This window comes from Psittacula echo (genome assembly GCF_963264785.1).
Source record: "Psittacula echo genome assembly, chromosome: 4".
NCBI lineage: Eukaryota > Metazoa > Chordata > Aves > Psittaciformes > Psittacidae > Psittacula > Psittacula echo.
Genome location: NC_137738.1, coordinates 26,280,586 through 26,304,732, shown reverse-complemented (window position 1 = coordinate 26,304,732; position 24,147 = coordinate 26,280,586). Strand labels below are relative to the sequence as shown.

Genomic DNA, 24,147 nt, shown 5'->3' with positions numbered 1-24,147 from the left:
AAGACAAGTATATCACCATCTGTTTTCTCTCACATTATATGATTTAATCCAGAAAACAAAGTGGACTCCAGATGCACTTTTAAACATGACACAGAGCCTGTTTACCAGTGCTAAAGCTCTGGAGGGGTGCACGTATAATGAATTTACCTCTTCAAAAGCACAGGTACAAGCACCATGTCACTTTTCTGAGCTGAAGTCACTGCCTACTCCCAGGAACACTACTTGAAAGCTTCTATGTTTAGACCCTGATTTTTTCTATTTATTTTTAAAGCTTCATTCTTGACTGCAGCACTAACAGCTGCAGTGCCAACAGTAATTGTGCATGCTCCCTCTAAACCTCTCAGAAGATTTGTCCCCAGAGGAAAGAAGAAAGTTCTTACTTTTCTTATAGCTTTCACAGAGATGGAAAAGCTGCATGTTGCAGATCCACACTGCCTGTTATCAGACTGAGGCAGAGAAATTACACTGGTGCAATGGATGTGGTAGAGAACCAACTGCCATAATTAAAAATTAGTTCTCTAACTCACCCCATGCTGACAGGAAGCCATGTCTAGGGCAGAATCCTGTCACCATTTTGTACCAACAATAATTTTAAAAGGTGCAAAAAAGGGATAAAATTCTCTATCTGTTCTGTTCACTGAGCTCAAAGAAAATCATTACTCACACTACAACTAGATTGCTCATCACTCACATTACAATTACAATTACAATTAGAGAAGAGCAAGGTAACTTTTGCCTAACAGTTACTTTCACCAGAATGCCAGAGCAGGTTCAAGATTAATACAAGATGATGTTCCTGGTCCTATTCTGTTCATGTACAAAATAAATGGATACAAGATAAAGATGCATAAAGCACGTAATAATAACTGAAAAAAACAAAACCCAAACCAAGTCTCCCTTTTCACTGACCTTTTTTCATTGGTGCTTTGATTGGCATGATTTTCTTCACTATGTATCTCATGGGTCCTACTGGATAGCACCAAGAGAATGGCTTGCTGAGTGCAGAGGACAGCTTTCTGGGGGCTTTTGGTTTAACTGTAGCCCCAGTCACTGATGACATCACTTTTCTCAGCCCCTACACTGCAAAGCACCAATTCAGACCAACTGAACTGTAGCCAACCTCAAATGTTCTTCCTCCTTCTTCCCTCATAACTCCATACTAAAGGAACCTTGGGAAGCCTTTAGTCTGACTTGTTCCATTGTTTGGCTATCCTTGGGTGAAAAACCTTTTCCTTATTACCCATCCAAATCTCTTAGTTCAGTTCATGCTCGTTGTCTGTGATACTTCCACTACGAATTGCCCTGAGGAGCCTTGCTCCACCTTGTTGAAAACCTTCCCATCTCTATTGGAAGGCTGATATTAGGTTCCTGTGAAAATGTTCCATCTCCACGCTGGTCAAGTGCAGTACCCCCAGCCTCTCCTCACAAGGCAAGTACTACAACCCCTGACAATCCTGGGGGACTCCACTGAACTCACCCCAGTTTAAAGATATCTGTCTTGCTTTGGGGTCCCAGAAGTCACTGCAGTAATGTAGATACAGTCTACTGAAGACTGAATCAAGGACATAATTACTTCAGACTACTGGCTCCAATACTGTCAGTACAGCCTGAGGTGCTGCTACCCTTCCTTGCTACCAGGGCACACTGCAGGCTCATGTCCTCGTGTAACAGGACTCCACATCCTTTTCCACAGAGCTGCATCCCAGGCAGCCAAGGCCTCGCCTGCTGTACTACAGAATAGCTCTTCCTTCCCAAGTGCAGGACTTTGCACTTACCCTTGCTGAACTTTGTAACATTTCTGTCAGTGCATTCCTCCAGCCTGACCAAGATGTCCTGAATAGAAGTCCTACAATATGCTTTAAGAAAATGAATAGTAAAGACATCCATCAGCAATTTTGGCACAGATGAAGAGATTTCAGTACTGTGATCAAAACTGAACTGCCTGCAGAGCCTTAGATGCAGAATCCCTTCAGCATTTCACAGCTTAAGAATGTGGTTTCCCTTGGCAGTCCACAGGCATTGCCACTAAAACTGGTTTCCAACCTAAACAGTCTACTGGCTGAAGTCCATCTCATTCTCACATCTCTTTAACTCATCCCTATAGTGGCTTCACTTGAATGACATTTACTTTTGTCTCATCGTGTTTGTTGTTGTCATCTATTTGCCGAGTTTCATCACTGGTGATTATAAAAACTATAGAGGAAGAGCTGAAAGTCACTTTCTTCTTTGGCCTGTCTCCTGCTTTCTGAGACATAACTATCGGCCGTATCGGTTTATCATTCCCTGTCACTGGTGTCTCTTTCGTGGTCCTCTGGAATCTCATCAGGCGGAAGCACAGGAGTTGCAAGAGGCACCGTCGAAACTGCAAGAGAGAATAAATACTTCCTAAGTGTTCACTTCCTAAGCATTCACTATGACATATGATCTACAGTAAATGACTCAAAATAACAGATTTCTGTAACAAACATGGTGGCTTTTCAGTGGGTACCTTTAGGATCACCTAGCCAGTAGGGAGCACTGAAATGCAATTGAATATTTCACCAGCACCACGATCTGCAAAGAACACAGGATCTAGGCTCCACAGTGTGCTATAGGTATCATTCCTGTATTCAAAGATCACACATTTGATCTAGCAGGGGAAGAATATTCTCATAAACACTTCACAGAAGGATGCAGAAGGAAGAAACAAGGGGAGGAAGGGGACTCGAAGTGTCTTCTTTTAATTCCAGGGTCTGGAATTTTAAGAAAAGCATTGAAGGACACAGACATAAAATGAAATTGCCATGGCTGGTAACACAGAACTAAAGTGTTCCCATTGAATATGGAGAGAATAGAAGTCTTTCAGCTAACTAGAAGCCACTTATGATACAGGAAGTTTGTTTGACCTTGTGTCTAAATTAATGCAAAGTATTTATTGAAAGCTCATATCAGGAGATAGAATGATAATTCCAGTAGTAGCACTGTTTTAAATGCTCCAATTATGGTCACCTTTCACAAAGCAAAGAATTCAAGTAGGGCGGTTAAAAGGTACACTCACTCAGTAGTTCCACATCTGCACACATCTAAAGCTCAAATACAATCCTTTGGGGAAATTCTCTGGTTTTGCAAGGAAAAAACCACACAACAACAGAGAGGGCAGGGAAAGAAACAATCCACCTTTCCTCTGAAAAGGGAGGAGGACATTTTTCTTAACAGTTTATTTAGCTGTGTTAAAAATCATTCTGTATTATCCTGCATGGGTATTTGTTTTTCCAGCTATTATGCAAGAAACTCTCCAACATGCCAGTTTGGAACAAGGTTTTCTTATAGGAAATTAATGCTACTCTGACACAGGTGAGGCAATAGGTCCTTTTGGGAAGGGGACCTAGAAAGTTACAAGGTGATAGAGAAGGATAATCTGGTGCAAGAGAATGGTCATGTGGAAGCCTTGAAGGTTTTGGAGATGATGTCATACCTCAGAGTAGCACAGAAGTGAGAAAGCACAAGCATGTTAGAACAGGTCAAATAGAGAAAGGATATTCTAGAGAAGAACTGGTTTTAGAATTCCTTTTAAAAGCAAAACATCCCAGAAGATGAGTGAAAATATCATTTTGGTCTTAATCTGGAATTAGAAGTGAGAAGTACTTCACATTGTATCTCCAATAAGTGTGTGCAGCCGATTCGTTCTTATCCTGGCTATGACTTCACTGGTCCCAGTTTGGTTTGCTTCTGGATATCAGAACCTACACAATCTTTTTCATATAAATTACTCAGCCTGATATCTAGGTAGAGAGTCAGTGTCACGGTATAAAAAAATATCCCTCTGTTGAAAAATACTCTTTTTGAACATGATTATTATTATCTCCCAATATCCGGGTCAGCTCTGATACCGTGCAGCTGTGTAACCGTGCATCAGCTTGTTGTGAAATGAGCTGGAGGGGCTGGGGGGGAAGCTGCAAGACAACATGTGGGGGGCTTCCTGCCTTCACTCAGGAACGGCATTTAAGCTCACCTTTGCCCTCGGTCCCGGCCTGAGCTACACTACAGCCTTTGCCTGGCTGCCCACTTGGCGGATGAGAGCCACTGACTTGGCTGCCTTGTCCCCACTGGCTGCTGGCTGGCCCAGGCTGCTGCATGGCAATTGCAAACCAGGTAGGAAATCTCAAGACAGTTCCATCTCTATAATGAGCCAAAAGATAATGAAATCCCAAGGAAACTCTTCTAGCAATCATTCATGGTTTTATATAACTCCAAATACTTCCATTGTCTCTCTGCTCTGTAAAGCACTGAAATGAGTTATTACCACCATTATATCAGCAGTCTACTTTTCATAATGAAGAACATAAAAGCAGATAAAAATATAAACTTGTTTCTCATGGAAAAGTATGTCTTCTTAACAGTATGTTAATGTTTTCACTGTCATCCACATGAGACTCTGGCTATGAATGCAGGAACTGAAAGCCATCCTGTTCCCGCTATGTGGATAATTAAAGACGAAGAAAAAGAATTGCTGATATGCACCTGGGTCTTGAACAAGCCAGGGAGTATTTGTGCACATAGGTGCAAGGCTGGGCTGGGAAACAGCCTGGGGAGTGATTGTTTATAGAATGGAATTTATAGTGGCTGAAGACAGTTACTGTGATTGATGTGGTTTCTGTTTAGCTTCATAGCTCAGCCCCATATCTGTATGCTACATATTACCGTGCTGAAGTGAATAAAGTAGAACTAGTTGTAGAAGCATGGGGAGTGTGTGTGTGCGTGTGTTTAGCCTCTTTCTTTACAAACACCACAAATGGTGCCCTGTGTGAGGCACTAAACTGCTTGACCCTGCAGTGTCCATGCAATTCAACAGGAAATTTCTGGTACTGCCATTTGCCTGTTACAGGTCAGTAACACCCGTTGTACAGGGAATTATGGGATTGCATTAGAAAAATGGGACAAGTAGAATCAGCCGAACAGAAATTATGTTTGAAAGTTTTATGGCAAATTTTTAAATCCTCTGGATATCGTTTGTCTGAGAGAGAAGCAACGAATCTTTTGTTACGGGTCAAAACAAATTGCAACTAGTTTCTAGCAACAGGGTCATTTCATACTCAGATATGGGAGAGAGTGGGAGAACATTTACAAACTCGAAATCACCTTGGTATGGAGGTTCCTGCTGATTTAGTAGTGATATGGGGTTTTGTATATTCTGTGTTACCTAATTTATAACCTGCTGAGGATATAATTCAGAAACATGATAAAACAAATGATCAAAATACTGAGAATTTGAAAGAGCAAGGACAAAAGGATGAAAATATCATTTCTGAAAAGCCTGATAATCCTTTTGCTCCTTGCCCCATAGATTCAGAAAAGGAGCCAAATTTATACCCGCCTCTGATGCCATTAAAGGCATTCACATCGAATATTCCTCATGTTCCTCAACCTACTGCACCTCCCTTCACTGATCTTGGTAATCATTTTGCCAGCTGTTAGTTAACCAGAAGGCTACCAAAACACTTATACAAAAATGTATGGGGAAACGGATAGAGGATGGTGATTTTATTGGAGACATGGCTTTCGCTTTACCTGTATTTTATAGAACAGATGGGCAGGGACAACAACCGGTACATGAAAGTATTTCATACACAGTATTTAAGGCATTGAAAAAATCAGTGATGGAAAATGGAATTCAAAGTCCTTATACATTAGGTCTGCTAGAAATGATGGCTAGCTCAGGATCTATGGTGTCATGGGCTTGGCACACTTTAATGCAAACTATTTTGACACCTGATCAATACTTCATCTGGAGATTGGAATATAGTGACTTAGCAGCTTTACAGATATTAGATAATGCTCAAAGAGGAACACCAATAAATACTGACATGTTAACAGGCTCTGAGCAATGGTTGCACCCTCAAGATCAAATCCAGCAAGCCACCCGTATGGCTGTACAAGCCTGGAGGCGAGTACCTGAATCAGGAAAGAAAACTACTTCTTTCGCAACTGTTCACCAAGGGTCTCAGGAACCCTACTTGTCTTTTATAGACCGATTAAGCAATGCTATACAAAGGCAAATTGATAATCCTGAGGCTGCTGGTGTGCTTTTATTTCAGCTAGCATATGAAAATGCAAATGGAGATTGCAAAGCTGCTTTACCCCCAGTCAGGGAAAAATTTACAGACATTGCTGAGTTTATTAAAGCATGTCAGGATATAGGTATGGAGGTTCATGGGGCTTCCACATTGGCTGCTGCATTATCAAAACTCAATATGCGTCAGCAAAAATGTTTTAACTGTGGACAGGAAGGACATATTTGTAAAATGTGCCCCCAAAAGAAACAAAAGCAGAAAGAAAATGCTATCTCAACTCTGTCCCTGATGCAAGAAAGGATATCACTGGAGCAATCAATGTAAATCTAAATTTGATAAGGATGGAAATCCTTTGTTGGGAAACTCCATGAGGGGTGCGGCGAAACCCAATGCCCCTCAAAACAACAGGGGTTTTGCAGCAAATGCTCCATCGCCTGTCTTGCAGCTACCACAACAGGCAGTGCCTGCTTGGATTTGGCAACAAGCGCTGACACCAAATTAGATTGTGCCACTGTTAAAGCTATATCTACCAAGGTTTGGGGACCTTCACCAAACGGATTTATGGGTCTTTTGTTACGACGCTCAAGTACAACTCTCCAAGGAGCAGAAGTTCATCCAGGAGTAACAGATTCAGATTATACTGGAGAAATAAAAATTTTAGCATCTTCCTTAAATGGCAGTTGTAAAATTCCAAAAGGTCAAAAACTAGCACAACTTGTTTTGATTCCATACTGGGTGCCAAAAGTAGAAATTAACACAAGGAATACCTCTGGATTTGGAAGCTCTGGAAAACCTGAGGTTTATTGGACCCAGGAGGTTACTCAGAAACAACCTTTATTGAATTTGCAAATGGAGAATAGAGTCTTTAGTGGATTACTAGATGCTGGGGCAGATGTTTTGATTATTTCACAATCTCAATGGCTGACTGACGGGCCCTTTGAAAAAACTTTAGCAACAGTAGCCAGAATAGGAGGTATGCAATCTCCTTTTAAAAGTAGTCGAGTCCTCAAAGCTATTGCACCTGATTGTGTTGTAGCTGATTTTCAACCATATATACTGCCAGTTTCTATGAATCTGTGGGGGCAAGATTTGCAAACACAGTGGAATTTGTTGCTTACCAGAGATGGGGCAAATTTATCCTCACTGAGCTGAAGCCCCTGCTGAAACTCTCATGGTGAACAGAAAAAACAGTGTGGGTTGATCAGTGACCTTCAAAAGGGGAAAAATTGGAGCAAGCACATTTATTGGTTGAAGAGCAACTGAAAGCAGGACATATTGTTCCATCTACTAGCCCCTGGAACACACCCATTTTTGCAATTCTAAAGAAATCTGGGAAATGGCAACTCTTGCAAGATCTGCTTGCAATTAATAATGTAATGCAACCCATGGGGGCTTTACAACCAGGTTTGCCTAATCCTACTATGATTCCACCTGAGTGGTTTCTTTGCATTATTGATTTGAAGGATTGTTTTTTTGCAATTCCTTTGCATCCTGCAGATTGCGATCATTTTGCTTTTTCTGTGCCTTCAGTCAACTGTGCTGCTCCCATGCAAAGATATCAATGGACTGTTCTGCCACAAGGAATGATGAACAGTCCAACAATCTGTCATCTAGTAGTTTCTACAGCTATATCACCAACTAGGAGCCCATTTCCTGAATCAATAATTTATCATTATATGAATGACATTTTGGTCTGTGCAGAAAGGGAACAATATTTAGAAACTACCATTAATCATTTAGCAGAAAATTTATGTTGTTTTGGACTACAAATTGCCCAGGAAAAAAATACAAAAAAAGCCACCCTGGAAATATTTGGGGTGGGTGCTAACAGAAGAAACAGTAAAGCCTCAGAAGCTAAAACTGGCAAACAAAATCACAAATTTGAATAATTTACAGAAGCTCTTAGGTACTATTAATTGGGTGGGTCCTACGTTGAGTATTACTAATGCCAACCTTGAACTACTCTGATTTATTACGAGGGGACTCAGACTTGAATACTCCTCGTCAGCTTACGCCTAAAGCTATTGACACTTTGAATATAGTGACTCAAAAAATTGAGTTGCTACAGGCAGATAGAATGCATTTACACTTGCCAATTTCTCTACTTGTTGTTAATATGCAATGAAAGCCATTAGGAGTTATATGTCAAATCGACAGTAATTCTGTTTACTTTTTTAAATGGGTTTTTTTCCACATACCCAGAGAAAGACTGTGACAGAACCATTAGATATGATTGTTGACTTAATCGACAAAGGCCATACAAGGTTCAACATTTAACAGGCAACGACCCTGCAGAATTGTATTTACCATTAACTGTAACAGACTTACAGGTTCTTTTTGCTCTGTTTCTTTCCAAACAGTGTTAGCAGACTTTACAGGAAAAATTTTTTATGGTACTCTCAAACATAAATTGCTAAAAGCTTTTTCAGATTTTGATCTACAGGAGTGATTTGTAATTCAAACACAACGCATTCAAGATGCTAAAACCATTTTTGTTGACGGCTCTGGAAAAACTGGCAAAGCTGCTGTTGTTTGGCTTCAAAATGATTCCTGGCAGTCCTCTCTTATACATGTGGATGACTCTATGTTGCTTGTTGAAATTGAGGCAGTCTTACATGGGCTACAGCTGTTCTCTGCAGGATCCTTAAATATTGTTTGTGACTCAGAATATCTTGTTCGATTGTTACCATGCCTTCCTTTTAGCATGTTAAAAGAAATCAATAACTGTGCACTTTCTAACATTTTCCTGAAGCTAAAACATTGTTTGGAAACTAGGAATTATTCTGTTTTCATTGGTCATATTAGATCGCATTCCAACCTGCCTGGCCCTTTAACTTAGGGTAATGATGTAGCAAACTCCTTGACTGTTAACATTCTGCAGTTTACTTCTGCAGCTGCTTCACATTCCTCTTTTCATTAAAATGCCTCTGCTTTAAAGAAATAATTTAACCTGTCTTCTTCTCAAGCAAAGCAAATTGCCATGTCTTGCCCTGACTGTCAGTCAGCAGCTCAATCCTCATTTGCCATGGGTGTAAATCCTCATGGCTTAAAGGCAAATGAGATTTGGCAAACAGATGTTATACACATTGCTTCCTTTGGTGCCTTTAAATACATTCATGTGTCTGTTGACACATTTTCACGTAAGATTCCAGCTTCTGCCCATAAAAGAGAGAAGGCCCGTGATGTTATCCAACATTTAACGTACACATTTGCTACCTTAGGAGTTCCTTCCCAGCTGAAAATGGATAACGGCCCTGCAAATAATTCATTAGCTTTATCACAATTTTTACAGCAACTGGGAGTCATGCATGTCACTGGTATTCCCCACTCCCCTAACAGGAGGCCAGGGGATTGTGGAATGAACTCACACTGTTCTGAAATTCATGCTACAAAAACAAAAAAAGGGGGAATATGGTCCCTCAAGAACAATCAGACAATGCCACCTATGCACTGAATTTTTTGAATTGCACTCAATCTTCCATGAATACTCCTGTCACTGCAGTACAATGACATTTTGCTGTGATAGTCTGCCTTCTGAATGCGCTAAAGTGTGGTATTGTGATCCTTTGGGCCCACAGAAATGGGAAGGGCCTGTGGAACTGATAACCTGGGGGAGGGGGTATGTTTGTGTCCTCCTACCTACAGGTCCATGGTGGTTGCCTGCAAAGTTTGTCAAGCCATACCATGAGCTGGACAGACAAGTTGAGAACCCAGTGCCTCAGATGCAGGAGGTGACCTTGAAGACCCCAATCAGAGCGAGACAGAGGAAGAGAAAAAAGAATGATTTGCAAAACATCACTTGGGGGCAACTGAGAAGTCTACATCAAACTGCAAGTACTATGATGAGCGCTGTAGGTGTGGAGTCCTCTCCAATTAATACTTTTCTGGCTTACTTAGCAACCATCGCAGCTGATTCTGCTGTGAATACATGCAAATCAATGAAGTCTGTAACAGACTGTGTTTAACAACTCAAATAAGCGTGCTTGCAATGTAGCTATTATTAGAGGCTGTGATTTTACGCATAAACAACCAGCATTTACTAGCCAGTTGCTAATAAGAAACTACACCTTGTATTGTAGTATAACCCCAACCCCTATCAGTATGGATTTGTCACTTGTAAAAGAGATGTTAGAGCATGCAAATTTACAGTAGCTGCTAGAATATGCTAAGGCAGAAGCTAGAAAGATCCTAATAATTGTACATCATGCCGGTAGTGTTATAAAGCAGGTAACAGAACAAATTAAGAAGGTGGGAGAACACCACTGGTGGGAAATTTTCTGTGGCTGGTCCCCCACTGGCACCAGCATCTTCAACGCGCTGCTGCACCCTGTAGCAGTTATATTGTTAATGCAAATCTGTGTGTGCTTTCCCATGGTAGTGACTTGTTACTGGATGAGGCAGGTGAAGCAACGAGGTACAAGGACTGAGGCTGGTCAAATGCCTCCTACCACAGTCAAGAGCAAGACTTGGTTGGCCTCTGTGTTTGCCACTAAGAAGAACCTTTAGCTCCACTGCTGGCTGCAACCCAGTAGGCATTGAGCGCTAGGGACACAGGCTGTGCCAGACCTTGATGTGATGGATGGCCTCCTGTGTTGTAAGATGGCCATCCAGGAGGCAATGGCAGACCAAGCAGCCTGCAGTTGGCACAACAGATTATTTAGTCCAAATCCCCTGCTCAAACATGGTCACCTAAAGCAGGTTCCATCACCCTCACAGTAAAAAAGCAAAAGTTAGCATAAGTAACTATTATAAGTAATAATAATACAATAAGTAACTATTGTATTTGAACCTCCCATGTTCAAATGCTAATATCAAGAAGCTTCTCTTGTGTGATTTAAGACTTCTTAAGCAGCGAAGGAGATAAGGAAAGCCAAAGACTGTGTCTTTGGAAGTAACAGCATCTATCTCCAGGTTCCCAAGGCTCTCAGTAAGTCTGGCCAGTGCATTGGTGAGATCTTGTCTTTGGAGCCTGGACATCACCACTTTGCTTCTCCTCCATCTGATCTGGAGACTCGTTGCCAACTTGCGAAGAACGAAAGCCAAAGTGCTTGCCGCCTTGATCGTGCAAAACAAAAAAGGGGGAGATGTGGGAACTGCAAGCTGTCCTGTTCCCCCTATGTGGATAATTAAAGAAGAATTGCTGATAGTGCACCTGGGTCTTGAGCAAGCCAGGGAGTATTTGTGCACATGGGTGCAAGGCTGGGTTGGGAAACAGCCTGGGGGAGTGATTGTTTATAGAATGGAATTTATAGTGGCTGAAGACAGTCACTGTGATTGATGTGGTTTCTGTTTAGCTTCGTAGCTCAGGCCCGTATCTGTACGCTATATATATTACCACGCTGGAGTGAATAAAGTAGAACTAGTTGTGGAAGCATGGTGTGTGTGTGTGTTTAGCCTCCTTCTTTAGAGGTGCTGCAATGAATACAATATAGCTCTGAAAATTGTTACTGGTGTAATATCTGAAATAGTATGCAGAGTTGTTCAGTCCTTGTATTGCCATAACAGAAAAGTCAAAGTCAGGCTTTTTATTTCCTAAAAAAGCCTGGATACTATGAATTTTTTGTGGTGGAGTTCTGTTGTGATGAGGGAGTGATTCAGATGAGGTTTTCTAGGTGTAACCCATTTCATGGGTAAACTGTCAAAACCAGACACTTAAATTTTGACACCCCTACCCTTCCCTTTCATGTGTGTGCTCATGTGTGAATTCAGACATTTAAAATCAGTTTCTGATAAAGTAGTACTTAAATCACCATCAGGGATTTTAATTATACCAGATCTTTACCATTTATTCTAGCTGTTCAAATTAAAAAATAAAAAAAAAAAAAAAAATCTAAGATTTACAGATTAAATATTTTCTTATTTGACTAACCAGTTGCAAAGTTTAGATCTGATTTACTTTAATGTACCTACCTTTCTACTCATGAAGATATAGATGACTGGATTATAAGCAGTGCTTGACTTTGCAAAGAAAGATGGGATGATGGCTACTGTTGGAGTTACAAGGTTGCTATAGCCATATGTTACCAGGAGGGAAACCACTGCATAGGGCATCCAACAAATAAGGAACGTGGAGATCATTAAGAAACACATTTTAGCCACTTTCTTTTCATATTTTAGAAGTTTGACCACTTGAACAGTCTGGAAATCTTCCACACAGCGAAGCTGCAGAAGAAAAAGATAAAATGGTAAAGTACGATAGCTCTATATTTTACTTGAAAATTAATAGTTCTACATTTACTTATAACTAATTTGCTAATTCAGTTTTAGGCACAGGCACTACACACCTTTTTGTGTGAACCACAATTCTTCTGGAATTTTGTGTCATGCATACCAGACTTTTACTGGGTATATTAGGTATAAAAATACAATTAGAAGAAAAACAAGATAGCATATATCTGCTATATATACAAATATAAAAACAATAAATCCAGTGATGTAACAAAACATGCTGCACATTAAAATATTTTAGAAAACTAACTTGCCCTCATCCACCGGCATAAGCAAGTTCAGTTTACATTAGAGTGATCCTTTGTCTGACTAGTTAGACAATCCTGTAGATCTGTGTCATCAGCAATCTTTAAAGAGAAGATAATTTCATAAATAGATTTCTCTGTACTGCTCTGCCACTTAGTTTGTTACCCTGAAATTAGGAAAACTCTATTTACAGCAAAACACTAGGCAGCCAGTTCCCAGTGCTATCTGAATGAGTCATAAAATGAGGAAAAAGATGGGACATGTGAGTGTTCTCCATAACAATTACCTGTTGTGCCAATACTGTTGACCACAAACTTGAATGGATCCAGACTAATTATTCACAGAATACAAAACATTAACACATTCTGACACAAAGGATCTGGACTGAATTAAAATGGGTTGCCTTAACATGGGAAACTGTTTTAACAGGGCTTAATCTCCACTTGGAAGAGTTTTACAGGGTTATCTTCTCAGGAGCGGTGAGGAGAAGAAAGCTCTTTGATCAGGAAAACTGCAGTTTTATTTTTGCCCTTTTTCAAGGCAAAAAAAAAATCCTGATGTGGATTACTGAGTGTGAGCATTCTTTAAACCACCTCCCTGTTAAACTACACAACAAATAGATCTTGATGACTCTAGGTTGGTTCTCCTCCAACCCTACATCCTTTCTAGTGGTACCTGACATGGATGAACATTAAACATTCAAAAGTTGGAACAGGAAGCAAGAGTGCAAATTTAGACTCTGATCCAAAGATAATATAAAGCATTTTTCACTGAAAACGCTAGATTAAGAGGACTCTCATTTGAATTAACTTACCATTCTTACTGTATAGACAATATTGCCATAGCAATAAGCCATGATCCCCACAGGTGCTACTAGACAGCCAAGGAAAAAAAGGATCACAAAGGAGGTATCATTGGGGTCTTTTGACTTCCAGTCAACTGAGCAACCTAATCCATGAATTTCCAGTGTGTATCTGTTCCAGCCCAAAAGAGGTGCTCCAGTCCAGGCTAATGAGTAGAGCCAGATGTACGTGATAGCCCGCCAAGACCAAGAGAAGTCAATCACTTTAGCATGAACTACTCGAATGTAGCGTTCATAGGCAAGAACAGTGAGAGTCATAATTGAAACAATTCCTGTAAGAAAAATAAAGAAAAACAATTGAATTACTCACAAACATTGCAAATTGGACTGAAATCCTCCTAATAAGCGTTTCCTTTGCTAGCAGGTTAACTCAAAATTACCTGGCTCACATTGTGAATCTAACACCAATAAGCTTTTTGGGTGACACCCCATCACTTACTAACTACTAACTCAAACAGTACCACTAACTTCAAAACTCCTCAGAGAAGGGTGCTGATGTGACCCATGACATACAATAGCCAAGAAGTAGAACAAGGAAAAAAAATTAAAATAGAACAAGCCAATACTTCTTCCTAAATATTAGTTCATGAAGTGAGAGACCATGCTCACACTGAGCTTTTTCTGTTAGCAGTTGTTGAAGGGTTTGTTGTTGTCATTGGGTTGCTTGGTTTTGAGGGGGTTTTGCTTATTTGTTTTGAGGTGAGTTTGTGGGGGGGAGTTGTTTTAAGGTTGGGGTATTTGGGGTTTTTTTGGTTTTTTTTTTTTTAAAGGTTAGCTGCCATATAAAAATGAGATAATCAGCAATAACAAAATCTGTTAAAAACCTGGGGGATTCAGCCTTGAGACTCAAGTCAAAGAAAGCCTTCAACAACTGAAAGCATAAATGTACACCTTAAATGTGACCAAAATTACCAGGAGAATTCCAGCTTCTTTCAAGATTTCCTGGGAGTCTTTGCGTTACAAAGAACAATCAGGAAAGTGTTATATTGCTGAAGGAGTCCCATTTGTAAGACACTGGGTTATTTTGAGTGTCCTTTCCTATCTTGCTGATATCATAAAAATATCAGTGTTATTTTCAGTTATCTGTGTAATCTCTTTTTTTTCAACCCCACTGTACACTTACTAAAGTGTTATGCCAGAAATCAGAGATTATTTTCTGGTCTCAGCATTACCTTATCCAGACACTACCAATAAACTGCTTTTACTGAATGAGCAAGTTGAACTTCAGGCAGCAACTCTCAGCATTCAGACATCGCTGAGTGGAACAGAAATAGCCAGAAGAACAACTTCTGAGTAGTGTCATCAGCATTTCTGAAGCTATTTAACTCAGAGGCATTTCAAAGATTGCACAGGGTTTGGTTTTTGTTTTGTTTTCTTTCCCCTCCTTTAATGTTACCAAAAAAAATAAAGTATTTCATGCACTTCTTTTTCACACTACTTTACTCCCATAGAATGCAGAAAACTTAGGGTTGTAAATTTGCAAATTTGACTGTCCATCTTTTTAACATAGAAATTCTAGAGAGTAACTCTTATGACTTCAGATAAACACCCATTACTGCATAGGAATGTTTTAGAACTGTTTCCATATTACACATGGAAATATTACGTATTTCCTGGGCTTTACATTAATCCCACACCTTGGAAACAAAAATCGAGGTTGATGCAAACACAGATCCACCATCAGTGAAGGAAGAGTTGGTATGTGAACTATTACAGGAGCCTGACACCTACAAATAGATGGGCCTTGACACTGTCCACCTGAGGGTTTAAGAGAGGTGGCTGATGTTGTTGCAAGGTCTATCTCCATAATCTTTGAGAAGTCATGGAGACTGGGGGACAACCAGAAGACTGGAAGAAGGCAAATGTCACCTCCATGTACAAGAAGGGCTTAAAGGAGGATACAGGAAATTACAGGCCCATCAGTCTTACTTCAGTCCCTGGGAAGGTTATGGAATGAATCCTCCTGGGGTCTTTCACAACTCAAATGAAGCACATACCCAGGAGAAGCCAGCATGGATTCACCAGGGGCAATTGCGCTTGATAAACTTGACTTCTACAACCTGCTTGGTTGATGTAGGGCGAGCTCTGGATATTGTCTACCTGAATTTCTCCAAGGCTTCCGATACAGTCTCCCCCTGCCTCCTCCTACATAAGCTGCTGTATTACGGTCTAGACAAGTGGTCTGTGTGGCGGGTGGGGAATTGACTGCACCCAGAAGGTGGTGGTGGATGGCTCCTTTTCAAATTGGAGACCTGTCACTAGTGGGGTCCCCCTGAGATCAATATTGGGCCCAATGCTGTTTAATATCTTCATGAATGACCTGGGTGATGGGATCAGATGTACCCTGATGAAGTTTACTGATGATACCAAACTGAGTGGGGAAGGCCACCCTGCGAGACCTGTATAGGTTGGAAGAGTGGGCTAACAAAACCCAATGGAAGTTCAACAGGACAACTGTAAGGTCTGGGAAAACATAACCCAGGAGGGCAGCACAGGCTGGGATCTGCCCAGCTGGGGAGCAGCTCTGTGGAAAGAGACCTGGTGATCTTGGTGGACAATGGGCTTAATAAGAGTGTGCAGCTGTGGCAAAGAAAGCCAACAACAGGATGCTGGGTTGCATCAACAAAGGCATTACCAGCAGAGATAAAGATGTCATCAGCCCACTCTACTCAGTGCTTGTCAGGCCACACCTGGAATACTGTGTTCAGTTTTGGTCCCTGCTGTGCAAAAGAAATGTGGACAGGCTGGAAAGGGTCCAGGCAAGAGCCAAAAAGATGTCAAAAGGACTGGGAAAATGTGTGAAAAAGGCTGAGAGAACTGTTTTTGTTCAGCCTTGAGGAAAGAAGGCTCAGGGGAGACCTTTATCACCATGTTCCAGTATTTAAAGTGTGGCTACAAGAAGATGGAGACTTCCTTTTTACAAGGAGTCACATGAAAGAGATGAGGGGTAACGGGTACAAGTTATTCCTGGGGAGATTCCAACTGGACACTACCAGAAAATTTTTCACAATAAGAACAATCAGCCATTGGAATAATCTCCCGAGGGAAGTGGTGGACTCCCCAACATTGGACACTTAAGGTTCAGCAGGACAGCGTTCTGGGTCATGCTGCCTAGACCGTGCTTTTGCCAAGAAAGGTTGGACCAGATGACCCTTGGGGTCATAAAACTTAACTTTGATTTTACTGTAAAGTCTGTGTAATTTGAAAATTAAACCTAGGATTTCAAGGTTTCAAATACTACAAGTTGTTTAAGCCCTCAAAATACAAGCAGCTGCACAACTTTCAGTTACACCACAAACTGGGGAGCTCTTACTTTTGACAGAAATAATGACTGTAATTCTTGGTAACAGTTTTCCAGCTTGTAGATGTTCCAACTATTTCTTTTATTCCTAAATGTAAAGTACCAAAAAAAAAAAAAAAAAAATCTCAAGAGGTAGAATCTTCAGAACTGTCAACATTTCTTAGGAGTTTATGTTCCACTAAATGTCAATGGATCATAAGGTCCAGTTTTTCACTGAGGGATGGAGGAGATCCTTGGTTTTTTAATACAACTTCAGTATTGGGAAGAACAAGACTAGAACATAAAAAAAAAAAAAAATAAATCTGAATTCCTCCCCACTATACATCTTTTCCATTCTGCATCAACACGCAACCAACGCACATTTGACATGTCTAACAAAAGCTCTGAGAAAAAAGCAGCACAGATTACCTCACATAACTAGAATAATTTCATTGATAGACCACTAGAGTGTGAACTGACTTTAATATCTTTGAATGTTCTGTAACAATGACTGGAAATTTATATGTCATTTGAGTTTCCCAACTACTGGGAATTTCAGCTATTCTGTGTGCACACTTTGTGGCAACAAATTCCATTATGAAGCTGCAAAACCATAAAAGCAGAAGATGCCCAAGGGACTTTAAGTGGCGACAGCTGGAACATGCCTGCCACTTCCACATGTAATGACACAAACTAATAACACAGCAACAAAGACATTGAAAAAGTTTGCTTAGACTCAACATGCCACAGTCAGTGTGCAACACCTATTTTGACAGTCTGCAAGTTTTTTCCATATGCTAACAGCACTGTTAAGTTCAACAGTATTTCTATAAAATACAAACTAAAACTAATAAATAAAATTTAATGAGTTGCTTATATCTGGTTTGAGCAATAACCTGTACCTCTGCTGCACTGATTGCAAGGAAGGAAAATTTCCTCTCAAATGAGGAAATTGCAATTAAATGAGAAGTTGGAAAGGGAGAATTTATACATTTTTGTTTAAATTTAATTCAACTGGAAATTAACTCTGATGTCAAGGAATGGTTTCAAGCAGTATTTGTTATATATTCAATATCCTAGACAGTACTTTTTGGTGGGAAAGGATGGGAATACATAGCAGTAGAAAGTAAAACTACTGGTTTTCTTCTTTGCATGCTCAGAAATCAAACTGAAAGGCAAATCTCGACCATAAGAGATCTCAAGTCACAGCTACCATTAAAGAAGTGAGAATACAGATCATTCATCCAGAGATAATGAAACTTCAAGCACCTAATGCATATGCTGGTTGAGGTATCTGTCCTAGATACTACTTTCTCATGCCAGTCATATAAGTTAAAGACAACTCCATCTGCTGTTCTCTCTCTCTTCTCCCCCCACGTCCTGAATACATTGATTCTGGGTCAGTTTTGGTTGGCTGCTAAATAGCAGCTAACAATGCGTATTGTAACCACAGAATACAGTGGTGTTACTTGAGTCGTCAAATCTTGGCAGAGATTTGCCAAGAGCACACAGATGCAAGGCTTCTTCTGCTGTCCCCACAGAAACGCAGAGCTTTGAGTAATGCCATACATTTAGTGGCAGTTCTTACCTGAAGAACCTTGCCTTTTATAGCCCAGTACATATGTACATCATGCATGTTCTTGCACTGCTTCCAGCTACCTCATATATGATTTATGCATGTAGACAGCTCATATGTGATAATTATTTCTTCTGTACTCTGGGTTTTCAGAATCATAGAATAGTTTCGGTTGGAAGGGCCCTTCAAAGGTCATCTAGTCCAACATCCCCTCAAGATGAGCAGGGACATCCCCAACTAGATCAGGTTGCCCAGAATCACATTCAGCCTGGCCTTGAATGTCTCCAGGGATGGCACATCCACCTGTCTGGGCAACCTGCTCCAGTATTTTACCACCCTCAGCATAAAGAATGTTTTCCTTGCATCCAGCCTGAATCTCCCCTCTCTCAGTTTAAAACCATCACCCCTCTTCCTATCACAACAGGCCCTGCTAAAAAGTCTCTTCCTGTCTTTATTATAGGCCCCTTTTAAGTACTGAAAGGCTGCAATAAGTTCTCCCCAGTCCCTTCTCTTGAGGAAGAGAAGAAGAAATTATGCTATGGCATAATGTAGCAAAAGAGATTCAACTCCAAGGCAGACCACGACTTCAGTCAAAGAACATATTTTTTATATCAATTAGTCCTTGACCTACATCCAAATGCTGAATTACTATTTTGCATACTAATCAGAGAGGAAAGCTTCTCTTCTGAAATCCCTCCTTGCCTCATTCACATTTGAAAAGCTAGACAGCAGCAATTTAGTTGAAACAACTTTTTGTCCAAGACAAGGTGCTACTTCAGTCTTCAGCTTTGTATTACAAAATATATAACCAGTCTTTTTAAATTCAGCAATTAGGTGTATGATATGTTTTAGGCAACAGCTATGTATCACTTCTGAATTTTCAACAAATTAGAGCATCTGCAGGCAAATCTAGGTAGATGAAAATCACTTCTAGGCATAATAGACTTGTATGTTTTATATACACCTCTCCTATAAAACTGCAAAGAAATTAACACCTCTTCCATGTTCAATCCTGCAAGTGATTAACTCGCTTGGAAAAAAATTGCTAAAGCTGAATGAACACTGAGTCTCCAGCTGTCTATAACACAAGATCCTAAAATTGTCTGCTGAGTGACCATATAAAACGCTTTTAGTGAGATTAAGTCAGTGCATATAACATACATTAGTAATGCAAGAGGGTGGCACAGGGCCTCATTCCTTCAGTGTGAAAAGTCTTAGATAACATAGCTAACAATTATACACAGAAAAATGTTTTTGCTTTGCTTTGTTTTAAAGCCAGGTCCACAGGAATGTCTCTAGCAATTAATCCTTACTTCAGCATGATATATGTGTGTGAGAGAGGGAAGGAGTAGGGAGGCAGTCAGCTTGCCCTGAAACAAGTAAATAGCATAACCTCAGCTGTAGACTCTGCAGCTCTTCTCGGGAAAGTAAGACTGCTTACAAAATTCCTCATGATCCAGTTCACATTACTGGAAGGGAGTATACACCTGGATCTCAGTATTTACTTGGTATCTCATCAAGATCCAGCCACCATATGCCAATGGTGACTTGTCCAGAAGGGTCATAATACTTTCAATTAACTTGACATTAAAAGCTGGCAGTGCTTACAAGAACAGCTTACAGTTAGGAAATACAAATGTCTCTAATCACACTTCAGTAGCACTAGCCTTTCAATAACAAACAATGGAAGTTTAATAATAGAAAGCCAACCCCAAAGTACACCTTTACTATGCAATCTTCTGTCCAGAGACTGCCTCAGATATGTGATTTCTGTTCCTGTTCCTCAAGACCATTCCCATTACTAATCAGTTTTACCACTCTTTTCTTCCTTTGCTTAATTAAACATATCAGAAAGTGTTAGAAGAACACTACTGGCAGATGGTTGCCATTTCTTGTAGCTGAGTCATATATGTTTGAAAGGTACATATGTACATTCCACAGGATCAGACTAGCTTACTTCTGAACCATCAGGGCCTATTTCTGTGTACAGAAGGCGTTAAAGCAGACATCCATCGCCTGGGGATGTGCAGGACACAAACTTCTCTTGTGCACATCAAGTTCTGCAACAATCACTGTCATTTTAAAAAATCTTGTTAGTCTGCTTGTGAAAAGGCAGAAGATGCACACAAAGATTATTATGCCTTGAGCCTGTATTGCACAAATACTTGCTTCAGGTTAGCGGGTATCTATATCTTAAAGACATTTGGGTATGTTTACCTGCCAAGTGTCTGCTCTAGCAATTATACCCAAAAACTTATGCTCTCAGTGATAGACAGCAAACCTCTTAGGTACGAGTAGTCTTACTAAATCAGATGAAGAGATTACATGGATCGCTACTATTCACAGCTTGGTCAGCTACAGACAGGGGAAAAGTTACAAGATTTTACATAAGGAGAGGGTGGCAGGCTCAGTGAAACCAGCATAGAGTTGACTGCACACCTCATGGAGAAGCAACCCTCAGAGTTTAAATACATCACTTAATTGAAGTAGCTATTATATTCCACCAGGATACACCACCCATTAAAAAATAAATACTGGAACTCAGTATAATTAAATTAAATGGGGATTACTGTCTAAGACAGACAACCACGTCATCAAAGACTTGTCTGTTAGTTATCTATGTTGCTTTCCGCACACTAGTATATGGCATGCTAAGAATGGCTTTGTAATAGCAAAGAGAAGCTCTTTTCGTGGCCTCTGTTGTGAAGACATATGTACCTGAACTGTATCTTGACTTCAGATTTTAATGTAAAATAAGAAAACAGGGATTCTACTTGTGTACAAGGATGTATGTTCAATAGTCAAAATGATCCATTTTGCACTGTAGCAATCAGAACTCTGAATATACTAAAGGCTCAATGAAAAACTTTCAAGTCCCAGAAAAAAAGAGCTAACAGTAGCATGAACAGCAAATTCTGAGCTGTGCAACACAACACAAGCAGGTACTACTACATGGGCTTGCAGAGTGATAAAATTATCATAATGCAGAAGCAGACTATTGCGAGGAACACAAAACACAGCCAGTTATTCCTAGACACAGTCTGTAGCTCTGTTGCCACTTTCTGAACTGAAAAGTTTCAGAACCTGAACATCTGCTTTCCCTGGTAATACTAGCAAATGTCTGAGAGCTGCGTACCACAGAAATCATCCAATACCAAACCTTGCACAAGTGGGTAACTACATCTTGCATTCACCACAGCTTCCAAGCCATACAAGCCATAAGGTTCTTGCTGCATTATGCAGTAGCAGTCCAATCAGGCAAGAGCAACTGTTCTGCTGACAAGCAGGGTACCCAACAAAACGAACATATATTAGCTATACAACATGCACAGTTTATTAAGTAAGCAAACTAAATCAAACAAGCACACTAATACAAATCAGGTATATATCTCTATATCATGAATAAATACTATAAAGCAAATCATATCTATATACACACCCACATATATATATTAAAAAAAAGTAAAGTATATGGGAAAATTAGCAATGCATCAAATCATTACTGCATAGAGAGAGCAGAAATTAAGTAGAAATACATCACCAATTACCACAGAATCATCATCCAGGCTCACACTTCCAGCCAGGAAGCCCCATTGCAGACAATGCCAGGAGTGTCAGGTAAATAGGAAAATTCCTGCACAGTGCGTCCACCTGTAGGTGAGGCTTCAGATTTGGCTACAAGAAGGTCCTGGTTTTATATGCTTAGAAAAATCTGGCTTTATGCCACATCTGTTAATTGTTTACTCATGGGGCCATGCAGTTTCTCATGATCTCACTGTTGTCCACACCGAGAGCATTGGCCAGGAGCCCCAGTGTGGCCAAGTATGAAGGTCATAGAACAGCTTCACACCTATGTTCTCTTGCCTCTTTCTGACAAACAGTCATGATGAACATAAACGTATATACCAAATACACTGTGAGAAAAAACATACTTTGTTATGTCTCTCAATCATGAGTGGGAATCAGCTGTCAGCTAGGTTCCCATCCATTCTGTCAACTGTGATCATGACTGATTTGCTTTGTTCCAGCAACCCAAAGGTAGACCAGAGTGCCGTGTGAAACAAAGATTGAAGGAAAGCTACAAAGGTTACCAAAGACTTTCATTTGCCTTACTAGAGCCAATTTTCAGCGAATACACATTGCACGGGCACACTGTGATCCACCTTTAACTTACCCACCTCTCCCAGAAAAAAAGTACCCGACATGAGCTTTAGATTTGGCTACTGATTAGCCACTTTCACCATCAGAAACACAATCCTGTTCTTTTGCAGTATCCTTTATCAGTAAAACAAAGCCGTATTCCTTTGACACTGCTACGACAGTCCTTGAATTTCGCATATGGTCAGAGAAATTGGCGGCACTGCCGCAGGCTGGGCAGCGTTGGAGGCGGATGGGCAGAACTGCCGCAGGGTGCAGCCGCGCCACCGGGGCAGGACAATGCTGGCCCTGACATCGACGTCGGACGTGCTACTCCTGACCACAGCGTCTCCCCACGTATAATACAACCTCGTGCTGTCTGCGCAACACTCGGTCAACTCGGAGACCCCTTTTAACAATGCTGCTTTTTCCCCCTAAGTTTCCCGTCACACCGGCATGGGCGGGAGGCCGAAACACATTCCCAATGAATTTAGTGTCTGCTACGGATCATTTTCCTCAGCGCTGTCGACTTTACCAGAACTCTGCCGTGCGGAGCCGCCGGGAGGGGAACCCGAACCCTGCGCCCTGGCAGCCACCACAGCGGCGGCTCCTCACTCTCCCTTCTTCCCGGGAGGGAGAGCGCCTCTCCCAGGGAGGAGCGGAGGGCAGAGCGCGCTGACTGAAACGGGACGAAAGGATGAAGGAAGGAAACTCCTGGAACGAGGCTGTGAGGGACGCGGCGGTCGCTTGAGGGCGGGGGAGAGACGACGGCTGGGGAGGGGGTATGTGACGATTTGGAACAGACAGGAGGGTGGACGGGAGCAGGAGCCCCGGGAAAGCTGACAGGGAGAGTACGGGCAGCCGAGAGGAGGGACCCACCGGGACAGGAGGCGACCGTGACCCCAGCACCCACCGAAGAGGCTGTTGCTGAAGCCGTCCCAGACGCAGCCGGCCGCGTCCCACACCCAGCGGCTCCTCAAGCAGGACATGAAGGTAAGGCTCACGCCGAAGACGGACACCAGCAGGTCGCTGAGGCTGATGTTGACGAGGAAGAGGTTGGTGGGTGTGCGGAGCCGCTTGAACTTGTAGTAGAGCACCAGCACCAGCAAGTTGTTGCACAAGCCCAGCATGCCTATGGTGGCGACGAGCAGCGCCAGCAGCTCGTAAGTGCTGGCGCTGAAGAGAGGCTGCTCGCCCGCCACCTCCTGCTCCGCCGCCGCGAGCTCCGGGCTGCTAGTCGTGCCCGTGCTGTTCCCCGAGTGCATGACTCGCAGCCCGGCCGCAGCAGAGGTAAGCCTCCCCGCCCGCTCCTAGCCCCATACCAGACCGCTGGTGAGGGCAGGAGGAGGAGGAGCCCCCTTCGCCTTCCCGCCCACTAAGGACGCGCCCTAGAGTGGCTTCACCCTTTGCCCGCCCTTGGGGAACCTTACTACCGCCACACGCGGGTGCTGAATGGCTCCTTCTCAACAAGTAGCTCGCCTCACCCTCTTGCTTGCTGCGGTGAGCAGCCTCGTCATGGCTGTGATGTGGCTGTATCCTCATCTTGCCTAAAAAGTTCTCTGTGTGTTTTGGTTCGGAACGGCTGCCTTCAGCAGCGGTTCCTTCTAGGGAGACATGTTTGGGCAGATCTCCTTTGTGCCCCACGCCTGGAAGAGGTAAAAGCTGCTGAACCCATAGTTAAGTTTCTCCAGATACCCTGCTGATGAAAACTCTTATTATGGCAATAGTTTCTTCTGAGGTGCTTCCCCACAGTGCTCAGAGATGGCAG

At 41.7% G+C, this 24,147-nt stretch overlaps 1 protein-coding gene across 1 annotated transcript; it reads right to left on the bottom strand.

Annotated features, from left to right (window-relative positions):
- Window positions 1–2,098: 2,098 nt before the first annotated feature.
- On the bottom strand, window positions 2,099–23,644 carry OPN3 (opsin 3; the record flags this gene model as incomplete). The annotated part of the gene is made up of 4 exons (XM_080615524.1): window positions 2,099–2,362; window positions 11,961–12,212; window positions 13,339–13,658; window positions 23,293–23,644. 4 exons carry the CDS (start codon window positions 23,642–23,644, stop codon window positions 2,099–2,101), a joined length of 1,188 nt encoding a protein of 395 aa, XP_080471650.1.
- Between the last annotated feature and the right edge of the window lie 503 nt (window positions 23,645–24,147).